The sequence below is a fragment of the Nasonia vitripennis genome, chromosome 3, assembly GCF_009193385.2.
Source record: "Nasonia vitripennis strain AsymCx chromosome 3, Nvit_psr_1.1, whole genome shotgun sequence".
Lineage (NCBI taxonomy): Eukaryota > Metazoa > Arthropoda > Insecta > Hymenoptera > Pteromalidae > Nasonia > Nasonia vitripennis.
Genome location: NC_045759.1, coordinates 14,229,510 through 14,242,979, shown reverse-complemented (window position 1 = coordinate 14,242,979; position 13,470 = coordinate 14,229,510). Strand labels below are relative to the sequence as shown.

At 50.7% G+C, this 13,470-nt stretch overlaps 1 protein-coding gene across 7 annotated transcripts in view; it reads left to right on the top strand.

Moving 5' to 3' along the window:
* The window catches only part of LOC100117679 (atypical protein kinase C), a 69,549-nt gene that overhangs the window by 42,765 nt on the left and 13,314 nt on the right, over positions 1–13,470 (top strand). The window contains exon 1 of one of the 7 annotated variants that reach the window (XM_031927743.2): positions 458–3,815. The exons of 4 other annotated variants lie outside the window; for them this stretch is intronic. In XM_031927743.2, coding sequence (XP_031783603.1) covers positions 2,924–3,815 — 892 coding nt within the window. In that variant the 5' untranslated portion in view covers positions 458–2,923. Of the gene's footprint in view, positions 1–457; positions 3,849–9,827; positions 10,493–13,470 lie in introns of those variants that run through there. 2 more of the 7 variants (XM_031927742.2, XM_031927747.2) reach the window with 2 other exon arrangements.

Sequence of the window (13,470 nt, the reverse complement as noted above, 5' to 3'; positions counted from 1 at the left end):
TTTTAAGCTAGAGAAATTGCGGAACTATTATTTAGCGGTGCAATCAAGTAATTCGGTTGAGATGCATTTAACATTGTAATTTTACCCGACGTGCGTCGATGTGGCCGAATGAAATATTTATACACTTGGACATTTTTCGCGCAAATGTTTGAACGAACGAATTAAAAGTTTCTTTGATTAAAACAGCCACAGCCGAAAATTCACGCCTCCCCGAATCCCAAATAGCTAAATCCCAAAGCAAGAATCTCAGCATTGTATCAACGCAGCGCTCGTAAATCAAAACGCGAAACTTTTCCTCCGCAGCATCCTACACGCACAGCCGAGTTTTTTCAACAATTTTCCGCCGCCGTATATCGTTATTAACGCGCCCCGGGCGTATTCATTATGCGTTACATCACGGCCAATTGTTTTGGAAAAGCGAAATTCGCCTAAATGCGCCCGTATCCGCGGAGCTGCCGAGTAGAGAACTGTATACGCGGGAGAGAGAGAACGAGAGAGAGAGAGAGAGAGAGAGCGAGAGAGAGAGAGAGAGAGAGAGAGAGAGAGAGAGAGACGCCCTGGGGCTGTCTCTGCGGCGGCCTACTTTGCCTAATGGCCGCCGATCTGGCTCTGACAATCATAATAAATTTGGCCTGGGTGTGGACCGTTTTATTCTTTCCTTCCGTTTTGAATATCGTCTGGAGCTTGCGGGTGTGTTAGGCTTCTAATTCGACGCGATGAGCTTAATTGGGGTGAAAATTATCGTAAGCCTGATGGAATTTTATGGTACATTGTACACCTGGATCGCATGTAACCCTAATTATTATAGTGAATTAACTCTCTCCCTCAGCTCTGGTCGGTCTGATTCCAATTTCGACGATCATTATCCCGCGATGACGCAACGAGTTGCACAATTCCAGCGATAGTTAATTAAACTTGCCGGTATGGATTTCATCGGGAAATTTCGAAAAATCAATCGGCGTGTGGGAAGTAGGACGGCTGCGCGGATATGTGTGTGACAATGAGAAAAGGGAACATATACGCTATGCATATACAGCAGTGGAAAAGTTACAAGCTCAATGTCATCGCGAGAAGGCACTAAATACCACGAGAGAGAGAGAGAGAGAGAGAGTCGCGTCTCTCTCTTTCTCCCGAGGGCGAAACACTGGCGCTGAAAAATTAATTCGCCCGGCCGACCTTGCAGTCCTCTCTCTTCTCTATTTCCAGCGAATATTGCAGCGACGATCGGTCCTGTCGCCGGATAAATTTCTCCGTGTTTTCGAGTGTCGGTGAAAGCAGCGGCTGTGTATACACGAAGCGACACAATGACAGTGACGCTCGATTTCGCCGGGATGAATGGGCCGTTCTTTTTTTCTACCTATAGACATTCTTATTTATCGTTCGGATCGTTTTCGTTTCCCCTTCAACGCGGCTTTATGATTAAATTAAAATTTCCCAGAGTATCGAAATCTTTTTATAACTGGCCGCTCCGAGAGCTGCACCGACTGTAGATTTAACGAACGAGGCTCCTGAAAAATGGACGAGGTTTTCCAGGAAAACCGTCCGGTATAATAAGATTCTATACATATCGCACCTGGATCTCGATCAATCAGCGCAGGATTCGCGGAAAGGGTCACAAGTCCAGCTCGTCCGAGAGAGCAAGTATAAACCCAACCGCGCGGGGCTGGAACGTGCGAAGAAGAGAGGATATCGCGGCACGCGCGTCCTTGAAATATTAACCCTCGTATGCGTCAGGCCCGAAAAGTGTATATTTAAACGTATACACTCGAGAAGATCGATGAAGAGCCGATGAAGCCGCTGCTGTAAAATCCGCGGACGAGTCAAGGGTGTGTACCGGCTGCGCTGCAATTTTTTTCCGTCTGACTTGCCAGAGACGTAATTATTTATGCAGCCGAGCTCGACGAGTTCGCTTGGAGAGAAAGCGGTGTAACAAAGTCCTCCTCGATGGGTCAAATTCAGCGAGCGGAAGAGCAGCGCGTGTGTGCTGATAATCGCGCGCGAGCTCCTCTTTTTTTTTTAATTCGAGAGGATGGTAGAGGAGTTTAATCAACTCGACGGTGATGAGCGGATTTCGATACGGAGTGTGATGAACCTTCATCGAGCGATTATCAAAAATGCCTGCTAATCAGCCGCGCCAGTCAAATTTTTCCTATAACATATTCGAATCTATATCATCTCGAGCAAACAAACGCAGGACCTCGTCCTTGACAACGACTTCGGACGACACACGCGTGCGCGCGAGATAACCGGATTCCTCCATCCCTCAGCAGCAGCAGCAGCAGCAGCCGGGTAGCTGAGCATCGGCGAACCCTTAGCTGAGCATCATATAGTAACGGGAGAGAGGAGCGAAGGGAAGGGAGTCGTCGCGGCGGCGCAGCGCGAGTTTGCGCGTTTCGAGTCTCACGGGCAGCAGCGCGCCGGGCGGCGGCGCGTGCCGCAGTCGATATCCGCGCCTCGGGTCGCCCGATCGAGCTCTCCCGCAGCCGTACGCTTTCTCGCGCAGCAGTCACTCCCCAGCAGTTTTACGCCCAGGATCGCGTCAGGTCATGCAGCGCTGACGAGCGGAGCCCACTGCCGACGCATCGCGGGAGAGACGGCCTGCATAGACTCTTCTCCGACACGAGTGCCAGAGAGACGCGTGTCGTCGGGAAGAGGAGGAAGGAGCTCCGGAGCAGAGCATCGATCGCTTAGCCCGGGGCTGGCTGGCCGCGGTGTAAACAGCGCCGCGTATCCATGGCCTGAGGCGGCCCCCTATCGCGAAAAGAGGCGCGACCGCACGTGTTACACTCCGCTGATCGCGCGCGTACCTACATACGTACGGTGTGCATAGTTGAGGACTGAGAGAGAGAGAGAGAGCGAGAGAGAGAGCGAGAGAGAGAGAGAGAGAGAGAGAGAGAGAGAAAGAGAGAAAGAGGCAGAGACCATGGCGTGGGGCTACTGGAGCGCGACGTCCGTCAGCGACCGCGGTCGCTCACCTCGCCGCGACAAGAACCGCGAGCAGGCCGCCGCGGCGATGGCCATGCACCAGCAGCTCGCCGCCACCAGCAGCGTTCCCCAGCCTCAGCAGCCCCAGCAGCCCCAGCAGCAGCCGCAGGAGCAGATAGTCGAGATCGAGGCGACGCCGGCGCAGGCCTCCACCGCCGGGATGTCCGAGCCGCTGATGCAGGTCCAGGGCGGCGCGCAGCAGCAGCAGATCACCCAGGCGGAGATGGCCAGTGCCGCGGAGGCGCCGCCGGACCGGCTGAACTCGTTCTACACGTACGCCTCGGTGGCCAACGCCACCACCGGCAGCCGAGTCGACGCCGCCGGGATCCAGGTGCTGCCGAGGTCCGGGGCGGCTGGCCTAGGCTACCACCACCAGCCGCAGCCGCCCTCGCCGGTCGAGAGCGACTCGGTCGACTACGAGCAGCCCACCTCGAGCCTCCTGCACAGCAGCAGCTTCGTCATGCACCACGAGGACAGCGGCTCCTCGTCCCACCACCACCACCACCACAAGATGCCCGACCTCGGACACCACACGAGCTCGAGGATGAGGCTCATCCGGGACGAGGACGACGACGTCATCGAGGGCCTCTCCGACGCGGAGTTTGACGATCTGCCGGCGCCGCCCGGCGGCGTCTACTACGCCGAGGCCATAAAGATCCAGTCGCAGCCCAGGCCGAACCAGGGCTGCCTGCTGCACGGGATACCCTTCTGCCGACTGCCGGCGGAGCCGGCGCCGCCGCTGCAGCCGCCGCTCATGGCACACGAGGTCGGAGGAGGCGGCAACGGAGCCGCGGACCAGCCGCAGGTCTATTTCGAAAACATCTCTTGGGGTAGGTCTTCTACTTGCTGGGATGACGCCGACGGTGAATATTCACGCATTCATAGATAGTTTCGGTTTCGATAGGGCGGTAGAGACCATTTTATTTCGTTTACCGTGTCTAGCTGCTTGCGCTGAATGTCACTTTCTGTTATTGCTGCTGCTGCTGCACGATCCTGATACCCAAGCCCCTCTCGCGCATCGTTTCCAGCCTCGTCCTTCGGAATTAAGCCCGATCCCGTGTGTGCGCACACAGGGAAAGCAGCCGTGGGCGAGGCGGACGCCCACGTCGTCGCGTACGTGACGGAGGGGACACTGCCGCGGGGAAAAAGCTCCGCCAGACGCCCGAGAATTGATCACCGTCTCGGAAAGCGAGCTGGCGCGCACGCACGCTCCTCCCGCGCCGCGAGTCTATTTGCCCTCGGTGAATTTTCAGATTTTCACGGAGGAGGGAATTCTTATTGTGCGAGAGAGAGAGAGAGAGAGCTTGATCAATTATTAGAGGGACTCGGCTGAGTGCGGCTTTCTCTCGCGGGGGGCTCTCAATATTTCAGCGGAGGATTGTTTATTCGGAGAACGGCCGTTCTTTTATGTCTAGTAAGAGAGAGAGAGAGAGAGAGAGAGAGAGAGAGAGAGAGAGAGAGAGAGAGAGAGAGAGAGATCGGCGTTGAAAGATTAACGGATGCGTGTAGTCTTGATTCCGGAGGTGAAATTAGTAAAGGACCCCGAAACCGCACATCAGGTTGAAATAAACGGCCGCGCGCAGTCGTGTAATCACAGCTTCGTGTGGCTAAGTGGTGGTATAGCGTTGCGTGCGTTCATATATGCGAATTGAAAACAATCCATTTCGACGTGACGGAAATTAATTTTTCATTCCGTAAATTTTAACTGTATTCCCTCGTCGATTCGCTTGAATTTTAATGGAATCAAGTTTCCGACGGAATATTTCAGAGCTTCCCGTTTCTCTCGATAAAACACCCAATCTCGCGCCTGCAATCAGCCTCATTTTCTCCAGCGCTTTATATACACCTATACACATATACCTCGCCGTGGAATATCGCATGCATGATTTTTGCATCCGCGGCAATTGAAGTCTCGTCCTTTTCCCACCGCTGCGGAATTTCCTCGCAGGAAATACGCTTTTCGAGCTTTATTCCGGTGTCGAAAGTCGAGAGCGAGAGAGAGAGAGAGAGAGAGAGAGAGAGAGAGAGAGAGAGAGAGAGAGCAAGAGGATGAAAAATAGATGCGCAGTACATGGCGGCCCGCCGGACTGGAGTTTTGAATTTTTCAGAGAGCGACGAGAATTTCCGTGTAATGCGATTTGCATTTCTCTCTCTTCCCCGAGGCTTTGCCTTGCGCCTCGAATTAACATTCATCTCGCAAGCTCTCCACTGTATACAGATATACGATTTCCCTGAGAAACCGATGACACGCCATACACGTTATGCAGTATACGTGTGTAACGAGTGTAACCTCCATTAGACGTAATTAATAAAAGTTCTCCGAGCGCTCGGGCGACCTGGATATATTAAACTCACACGCGTTCATAATTTAGCAGACATCAGCCGCGCGCGAGGAGAGCGAGCCGTAATCTTGGCGTATTTCGATTTTCACGATGTCGTTAACGGCGTCGAGAGCCTGTATCTGCATGTATGTGTGTGCCTTATACCGCACACACTACTCAGCGAAGCACATCACTTATGTAACGACGAAGAAGATGTAGGTCGCCGCGAGATTTCGGCGGGTAAATATACTCGGTCATTAGGCCCGGCAATTGCGAGGCGGTGACACTTTGCTATACGTATATTACGTGTGTGTATGTATTATAAAACGAATTTGCCGCCCGCTGCTGCGGTTAATTGTATTTCAATTCGCGGAGAGCGTTGTGAGTCAGTGCTGCTGCAATTGAGACTGATTGGCCTGGGTATATGGTATTTTCTTGAAAAGACTGGTTCGATCCTGATCTTTAGAATGAGAATTCACACTTGCGTCCAAGGGCTGGCTCTGAAGTGTAATGTTACTCGAATGGCTGTTATTAATTATGATACATTGAAGTGTTTTTTCACACTCGAGTCTACGATTAACCCGCGTAATCGCCTTACCCAATAATGTATACCTAAAAGAAAATAACCGCCTTCGAAGAAACAAGCAACTCTTACACTGCAGAGCCGATCGATCCTCTTCCTTCGAGACAACCTCTCTCTCTCTCTCTCTCTCTCTCTCTCTCTCTCTCTCTTCCCCCTAATCGCACCTCAGTAGTATACAACGTTTCTGTGTTTTGTCTCTCGCCACAATGCAGTGTCTCGAGCATCAGCAACGGTTTGCAGGCCAGGCAGCACAGCCTATTGACCCGAGTTAGCAGATTAACGGTAATGGCTCGGCGCCTAAGCCCCGCTGCAATTAACGTACATGTCCGCGTGCTTCGACTCTTATATTCCGATGTATCCGTACCTGCTCGTGCAGTTTGCATCGTATTATGTAAGGCTGTGAGTAGGTACTTGCAGGCGTGTGGTTTTATGCGTATACAGTATACACGAGCTGATTGCGTAATTTGTCTTGATTTCGTATGTACAGGGAAGAAAGTGTGACATTCTGTTGGGTTCGTTTAAATTAAAATTCAATTTGTAAAACTCCGCTCATCACTCTACAGCATCGTGTCATCAAACTCTGCAGCGTAATGTTTAAATATAGAAACTCGACGACGTGACGATATAATAAAACGACGAGCCATCAGCGAGAAAATCCAATGAACCGTACGCACGGCCGTTACACTCGAAGCATTGCATTAAAAAACGAGAGCCATCGCGTCCTCACTGTTAATTACCAGCAGCGGAGTGGCTGTCACCATTACCTTAGTCACCCGCATCAAAATCGCTAACGAAAAAACTCAAACCTATCTCTAATACCCACATCAGCACGAAAGCTATATACGAAAAGAATTTCCAGTAGCTGCACTTCTCGTAAGTCGAAACCCTCGACTTCTTCTCCCGCGATGCAGTTGCGGCGACGCGTACGCACGTAACATCAGCTCCGCACAGTCTAGCTTTTGAACCCGATCAGGCGTTCAGGGACGTCGTTCTCACCGCGGGGCCTAAAATTCAATAAAACGAGCCCGTGTTCGCGGTTGCACAAACACGCCGCGCGAGGATATTTGCTCGGCATATAGCTCTGGGTATTATTATTTTTCGTACATCAGAGCCGAGAGAGAGAGAGAGAGAGAGAGAGAGAGAGAGAGAGAGAGAGAGAGAGAGCGCAGTTGTCATGTGAATGCTTTTCGCTAGCGAGTAAAAATTTTCCCGCGTTGTTTCGCCACGTCACGTGAATAATTTGAATAAGTTTGCGAACGTGTGTGTAGCGGTGTGGGTTTGGTAGCATAGCTGTATAGGAAAGAGTCTCGGGTGTGTACGTGCGTTTCTAGAGGGAGCTGACAAAGCAGGTTTCATAAAAATTGCACTTTCATCCCTGGAGAAATTTTTGGATAAACGCGTTTGCAGATGAATAAATAACGTCGACTCACTGCTACGCTGACGTGTGGATGGTATTTAGCCGAGTTTCGCCGCACCATACACTTCTACATTTTATGCTTAAACAAAGCGTTGGATAATCCGTTACTTTGAACATTGAAAAACTAGCATACATCCATCTTCTATAATATATACATCAAAAGAAAGCTCGCAGTTCCAAGTAACTCTCTATAGCCCACACTCCGAAATTCTCTAAAAATCTCTACGCTACATCCTCGAGCAAATCTGTCCATTCAAGCTCCGGCGAAAGCTCCCCAAACCAGACTCGAATATCAAAGCTCGATCCTTACGCGTATACACACCTATATCAACTTGTGTACAAAGATCCTCTCGATCCGTCAAAGACGTAATGACTGGCCGGCGCGGCGTCGAAGAAAAAAGAAAATGAAGAGAGAGATTTGAACTCGTATACGGGGAGCTATCACATACGCGGGATACAGGAGCGAAGGTGCAGCGCACCGCGCAGCAGCCGTCTGCGCGAGCGAGCTATAGCCCGAAGAGGGGAGTTATCGAACCCATACGCGAATGCAGGTCAGCAGGAGCGCCAAGCGGGGGCACAAAGCTCACGCCCTTTCTCTCGCTCGCTCTTCTTCTTTCTATATCTTTCTTTTTTGATGCTGCGTGTGCAGCCTTGCTTCTTCTTTTAGTATTTTTCCGATTTTCATACGCTTTCGATTCGACGCTGCAGTTGCGCAGTTTTTGCGTACGCGAGTTATTGGCGGAATCGTGTTTAACGAGAGTCACTCGCGGAAAATGGGTATCCAGTGTAGAATCGAGGAAATCGATGCGCAGGCGAGAAGGAATATAAGCTCTTTCCCATCGAATCAAGAAATACGCGTCCGAACCGGTTAAGCATTCCTCTCATGACGTCTGGACTCGCACGAGTGCCAGCGACGTCTCTCTCTCTCTCTCTCTCTCTCTCTCTCTCTCTCTCTCTCTCTCTATCGACAAATATTTGACGTCGGATTTTCCGAGGATCGAAGTCGACGTCCGTGTAATATTTTCCTGACTCCTTTCATACCCACACCCAAGCTCCCTCGCTCTATGTATTATACGCATGCATATGGATGTAGGCACTTTTCATGTCGCGAATTTTATACGACTTTTTATTACATGTTATATACGCTCTTTTTTTCGTCGCGACCGTTAGACCGTCCCTATACGTCTGCACTGTGTATACGTGCTGATGGGCTAAATGGAATACTTCTGTTCTATACGTGGCTCCGCGCGCGTCGGGTATAAATTCCGCGAGTGTGTTTTTAGAAAATTGGATGGATATGCTTTTTACCCTATGCACATACCTATATGTAGGTTGTGTATATGAAAAACGTACAGACCAGCCCGTATATTCTGGAAATACTTGGCGTGTGCACACATTATAGTTGGCGTATCGATGAATCAAACAGAGCCGGAGGTTCCCCAATCAAATGTAACCGCCCCCGCTTTCATCATCGTCATCGTCATCTCGTCGACAAACCCTCGTGTTCGTTACATTACAACGAGAAATACTTTTCGGCCTTCATCAGCGTCCGACGAAATTTCGTTACATACACGCACATGCAAATTAATCGCTCGAAACAATCGCGCGCGGGTATAATAAAGCGATTAGCCTAACAGCCTTATAAACGCGGCTCTCTCGGTAAAATCGTTCCCCGTCGAATTTGGCTCGACTCCCAGGATCGACGTCCCTCTTCTTCTGCTGCAGTGTGTGCGGGTGTATAATCGCTATAGGGAAAATCATGCCTGATCCTCCCGAAGCTTGTAAACAGCACACCGTCCGGCGACGAGTATAGGAAAAGAAGGGGATAGTGCATTATACGCGCTGGCGCTATTCCAGTGCCGCCATTACACAATGCCGCGTGTATGTGGAACGCGAGGCATTGTGCGAAGACTTTTTCTCAACGACCCGAGTGCAGGGATGACGGATGGATTGTTTACGCCTGCGTCGAGGGCTTTCTTCTTCTCGTGTGCATATCATCATAGTGTAAGAACCTGTGCGGATCTTATCTTGGTAACAAAAGCAGTGTTTATTGACGCGTTAGTTAATCGGGGAACCTGTACACGCTTCAAGTGTGCGCAGCTTTTGTATAGGTATATCGCTCGCACTTATCTAATCGCGCCCGCGCGAGATAATGTATATGTGTTCCAGCTCGTTTTTTATCGTTCGGTATCTCTCACAAAACCAGCGCAATTAGTTCGCGATCATCTGTAAAAAATACGAAACCTCTGCGACGTAATTCCATAACCATCAACCCTCCCCGTCCCTTATCAAAGATATCCCTCCCTATACACATCGATGTGTACAGCCTGGAGAGGGAACGAGAAAAGAATAAATCCCCGAACGAGATATTAACCCAGAGACCTCGAGTCTCGGGGCTTCGATGAGAGCGCCTCCGAGCAGCGCCACACTACACGCGCATATATATACAGCCCACCTCCCGATCGATCCCCGATAGCAGACACACAGAGCTCGCGACGTTGGGCCTCTTATCTCGCAGTTTGGCGCGACACGCCGCGACGAGCGCCGCAGCTATTTATAATAGAGACACGCGCGCGCATTATAAGATGCTCCGCGCTCTGCCTTTGTTCGCGCGCTCCTGCTACTGAGGGAACATGTGCTCGTACGTGTACTGTAGGTTCTTCTTGTTTTTTGGCATATACCTGTAGCCTCGAGTGGTGCAGCTGAATGGCTCGTGAGGCGCACTCGCTATTTTCTCCAAAGCTGCGCACTTTATCGTCACGGAGTAGTAGTGCTGGGCTCGATTGCAAGTGATAACGCCGCGAACAATAGAACGCTTTTGTATTACAGTAGAAAAGATGAATTCGTGCCGATCCGATAAAATCATGCCTGCGTATTTCGACGCGGCATTAGCATACGAGATTAACCCGCGATAAGACGCCGCGAATAACATGTGCATAGAGAGAGAGAGAGAGAGAGAGAGAGAGAGAGAGAGAGAGAGAGAGAGAGAGGGGGAGTGAGCGCATAACCTGTTAGAAGCAGCAGTCGGCAGCAGTTAGCCAGCCGACGATGATAGCATGAGTCCGGAGTTTCGGGAGACGATGTTCCGGGCTGCCCTGATGTACGCCTACCCCCTGCCGTTCCACGACCTGCCGACTCTGCTGCAGCTGCATCGGAGCAGCTTCGTCGCTAGTAGTAATGGTCAAGGTCTCTGGAGTCAGGTATTATACACGCTGTACACCACCGACGCGCTCGAGCTTATACGTAAAGCTCGCCTGTCGCCCACAGCAGGTGTTGTTGCGGTTTGGTCGTTTCCTTTGTTTTTGGAATCGTGACGAGCGATCGTACGCGTACTTGCAGCCCCGTTTAACGAGATCTATTCCATAATCCAATTTGATATTCTCTGAGCTGATAATTTATTTAATGAGCTCGTACTAATCGGGTCTATTTCCGTCGGGAGAGTTTCGCTTCCATTATTACCTGACCAGCCCGGAAAATGAATTTCCACGGAGAGGGGAAATAACATCGGGGCATGATTCAATTTTCTTTAAACTTATGGGAATTCCGGCTTCCCCTCGTCTGATCCTCCGGAGCTTTCTCGCAAGCTCGTCGACGCTTTCGGTCAACTGCTTTATACGCCAAAGTCCTCGCTGTTGACACATGCACGCAACTTTTAGCCCTAATCACCGACAAGCCACTAAAGAGGCTCTCGCTCGTCGCGCTCTGGCACTGAGCCATCGAAAATCGAGCTTTTTTCCGGCCCAGCTCGCGCGCTCTCGCATTTAATTACGCTCTATTCTTCTCCCGCCGCTACAGTATATACATATGTAGAGTGTATACAGCGGACTCAGCCGCGAGCGTTAAGATTCGATTAAAGCCGGGGCTCGCGCTCGATTTGCATGCGCCGACACGCGCGACGACCGAATTTTCGCAGGTTTTTTTCTCTCCTCTCTTATACACATATTCGGCGCTTATAATCGCAGCCGATGTGTTTGTTGATGATCGCTCGCGGGCTCCCTTATCGTCGCCCGCGCTCAGCCTGCTCCGCTGATAAGAAAACAAACGTGCGGCCATGCGTGTGTGTCTGTGTATTTATGTGTAGAGGAGAGAGTTTGCGCGGGTGTGTGGAGAAAAAAATCTGCCCGTTGTTCCGTTCGCTCTCGTGCTTTTTTGTCCGAGTCGCTTATCGGAAGGCGCTTTAGGACGCGAGGCGCGCTTTGTTCTTGTTTTCTTTCTTTTTTCTCTCTCCGCTCGCGCTCTCGGCGGTACACACGTGCGACACACGTTATTAGCGAGTCGCCAATTTTTCTCCTGACCTGCGCGCAGTGCCAGTAGATTTTGATGCTTTTTTGCATGCCCTCGAATTTGCCTGCATTATGCTCGTGTAGATATGCCCCCTGCGCGGTTGAGTGTCTCGTGTAATTTAGCATATTGTATGGATGGAAATCTTTTAATATAATCTTTATAAGAATTTGAAAAGACGATCGTTGACGCAACACAACGCCATCATCGAAACCAGATGGAATACACCGTTTACCCCTCATAGAGCAAAAGCTCTCTCCCATGTACATACAACCCTTGCGAATCACCCGGAAAATTCCCAAACCCGCTGCGCGGTGTGTGGAGCAGTATACGCTCACTCGAAAGAGGGAAAACCCCACTCCCACTCCCAGCGGAGACGTATACACAGACGAGCGAGCAGCCAACTGCAATAAGCAACTCCCGCTGCTCTCCCGCGGAATAAAAAAGAAGAAACATCAGGGGGAAGGGGAAAAAAGAAAGAAGCAAACGCGAGCCAAATAACGAAAGGGACGAAGCAAAGTCGCGTGAGCGCTGCAGCGTATACAGCGGTGTACAGATAAACGTATACATATAGCTCTGCACGTTTTCGCGCTGCGACAAACTGCGGCGCCAACTCGGTAAATCTCTCTCCGCGCGCGCGCGCGGGGACTTCTTATTCCTCCGCATCCTTTTGGATGGAAATTTGCCTTTTCGGACGTATATGCTCGGAGTTTACGCGTATAGCTTTTGATCGCGCTGCTCTCTTTTTTGTGCGGATACATCAACGCGCGCAAAAAAGGGCTGTCTCTTTTACGAAGCGCGACTGTGATGGATTCGACGCTTTATGCGAGCTTTTCGGGAATCGACTACTGATTATTGCGCGCGAGCGAGGAGGAGATGAATGCCGGGATTCGCGATTTTTTTTCCAGCAGTAGCCCGGGGACTCTTTGATCAGGAGGAGGGATGAGCTGCTCTTTTTTATTTATGAGTTCTCGCGGAATTATGTATATATTCGGGCGGCTTTTGCGAGATTTCGCGGGTTCGAGCTCCGACTTGATTAAAACGTTCTTAGGATGTGGTCTATGGCTGTGCGATACGCCGATCAGCATAACATCACTATCCGAGACGTATTTAAAGAAAGCAGTTAAAGAAAGTCGAGAAAAAATACACGACCCAGCTCCCTCGTCCTCTCTCCAGTCCTAAGCCACCGCAAACTGCCCAAAGCCCTAATTGACCCATTTTCCAAACGACCCCCTCCGCATCGAGTCCTGCACTCCCTCACCCTCGGCACTTAAAAAAGTAACGCCAAATCCCACTCGCTCTCTTTCTCTCTCACCTTATTATCACCGGCGGCGCCGAGTAACACTTGCCCCCGCACATAAGTGGCTAACTAAGCGGCGGAGATAAATTTTCGCGAAAGAGCAGTCACCGCCGCTGCGCAAACAGCCGAGAGAGAGAGAGAGAGAGAGAGAAAGTCGACACCCCCGAGGGTCGCTGCCGCTGACCATATATAGGCTCTGTCTCGGCTTGTGGACACGAGCGCACACACAGGGTGAAACCGAGGCGCGTCTCTGACGTCCGTGTGTTTTATGCCATCGAGAAAAGAGCCTATACGAAAATGAAAGTTGGAGAGGCAGTTTAATTCCGAAAGAAATCGAGCCAAGCCAGCTTGCGCGCGAAAGTTCAAGTTAACCTACTAAAGTTGGATTGCTCTACCCTCGGCGGCGGCGAACTTTTGTTTTTAAAGCTCTTTCTCCTTCGCGTTGATTACACCTCCCGATTAAATTTCTCCGCGCGCGCGAGAGAGAGAGAGAGAGAGAGAGACAGAGTATTGCGTTGCGCGAAGCTACTTTCAGTAGTGTAGTCCTCTCTCTCTCTCGCAAATAAATCCCATCGTGCATAAT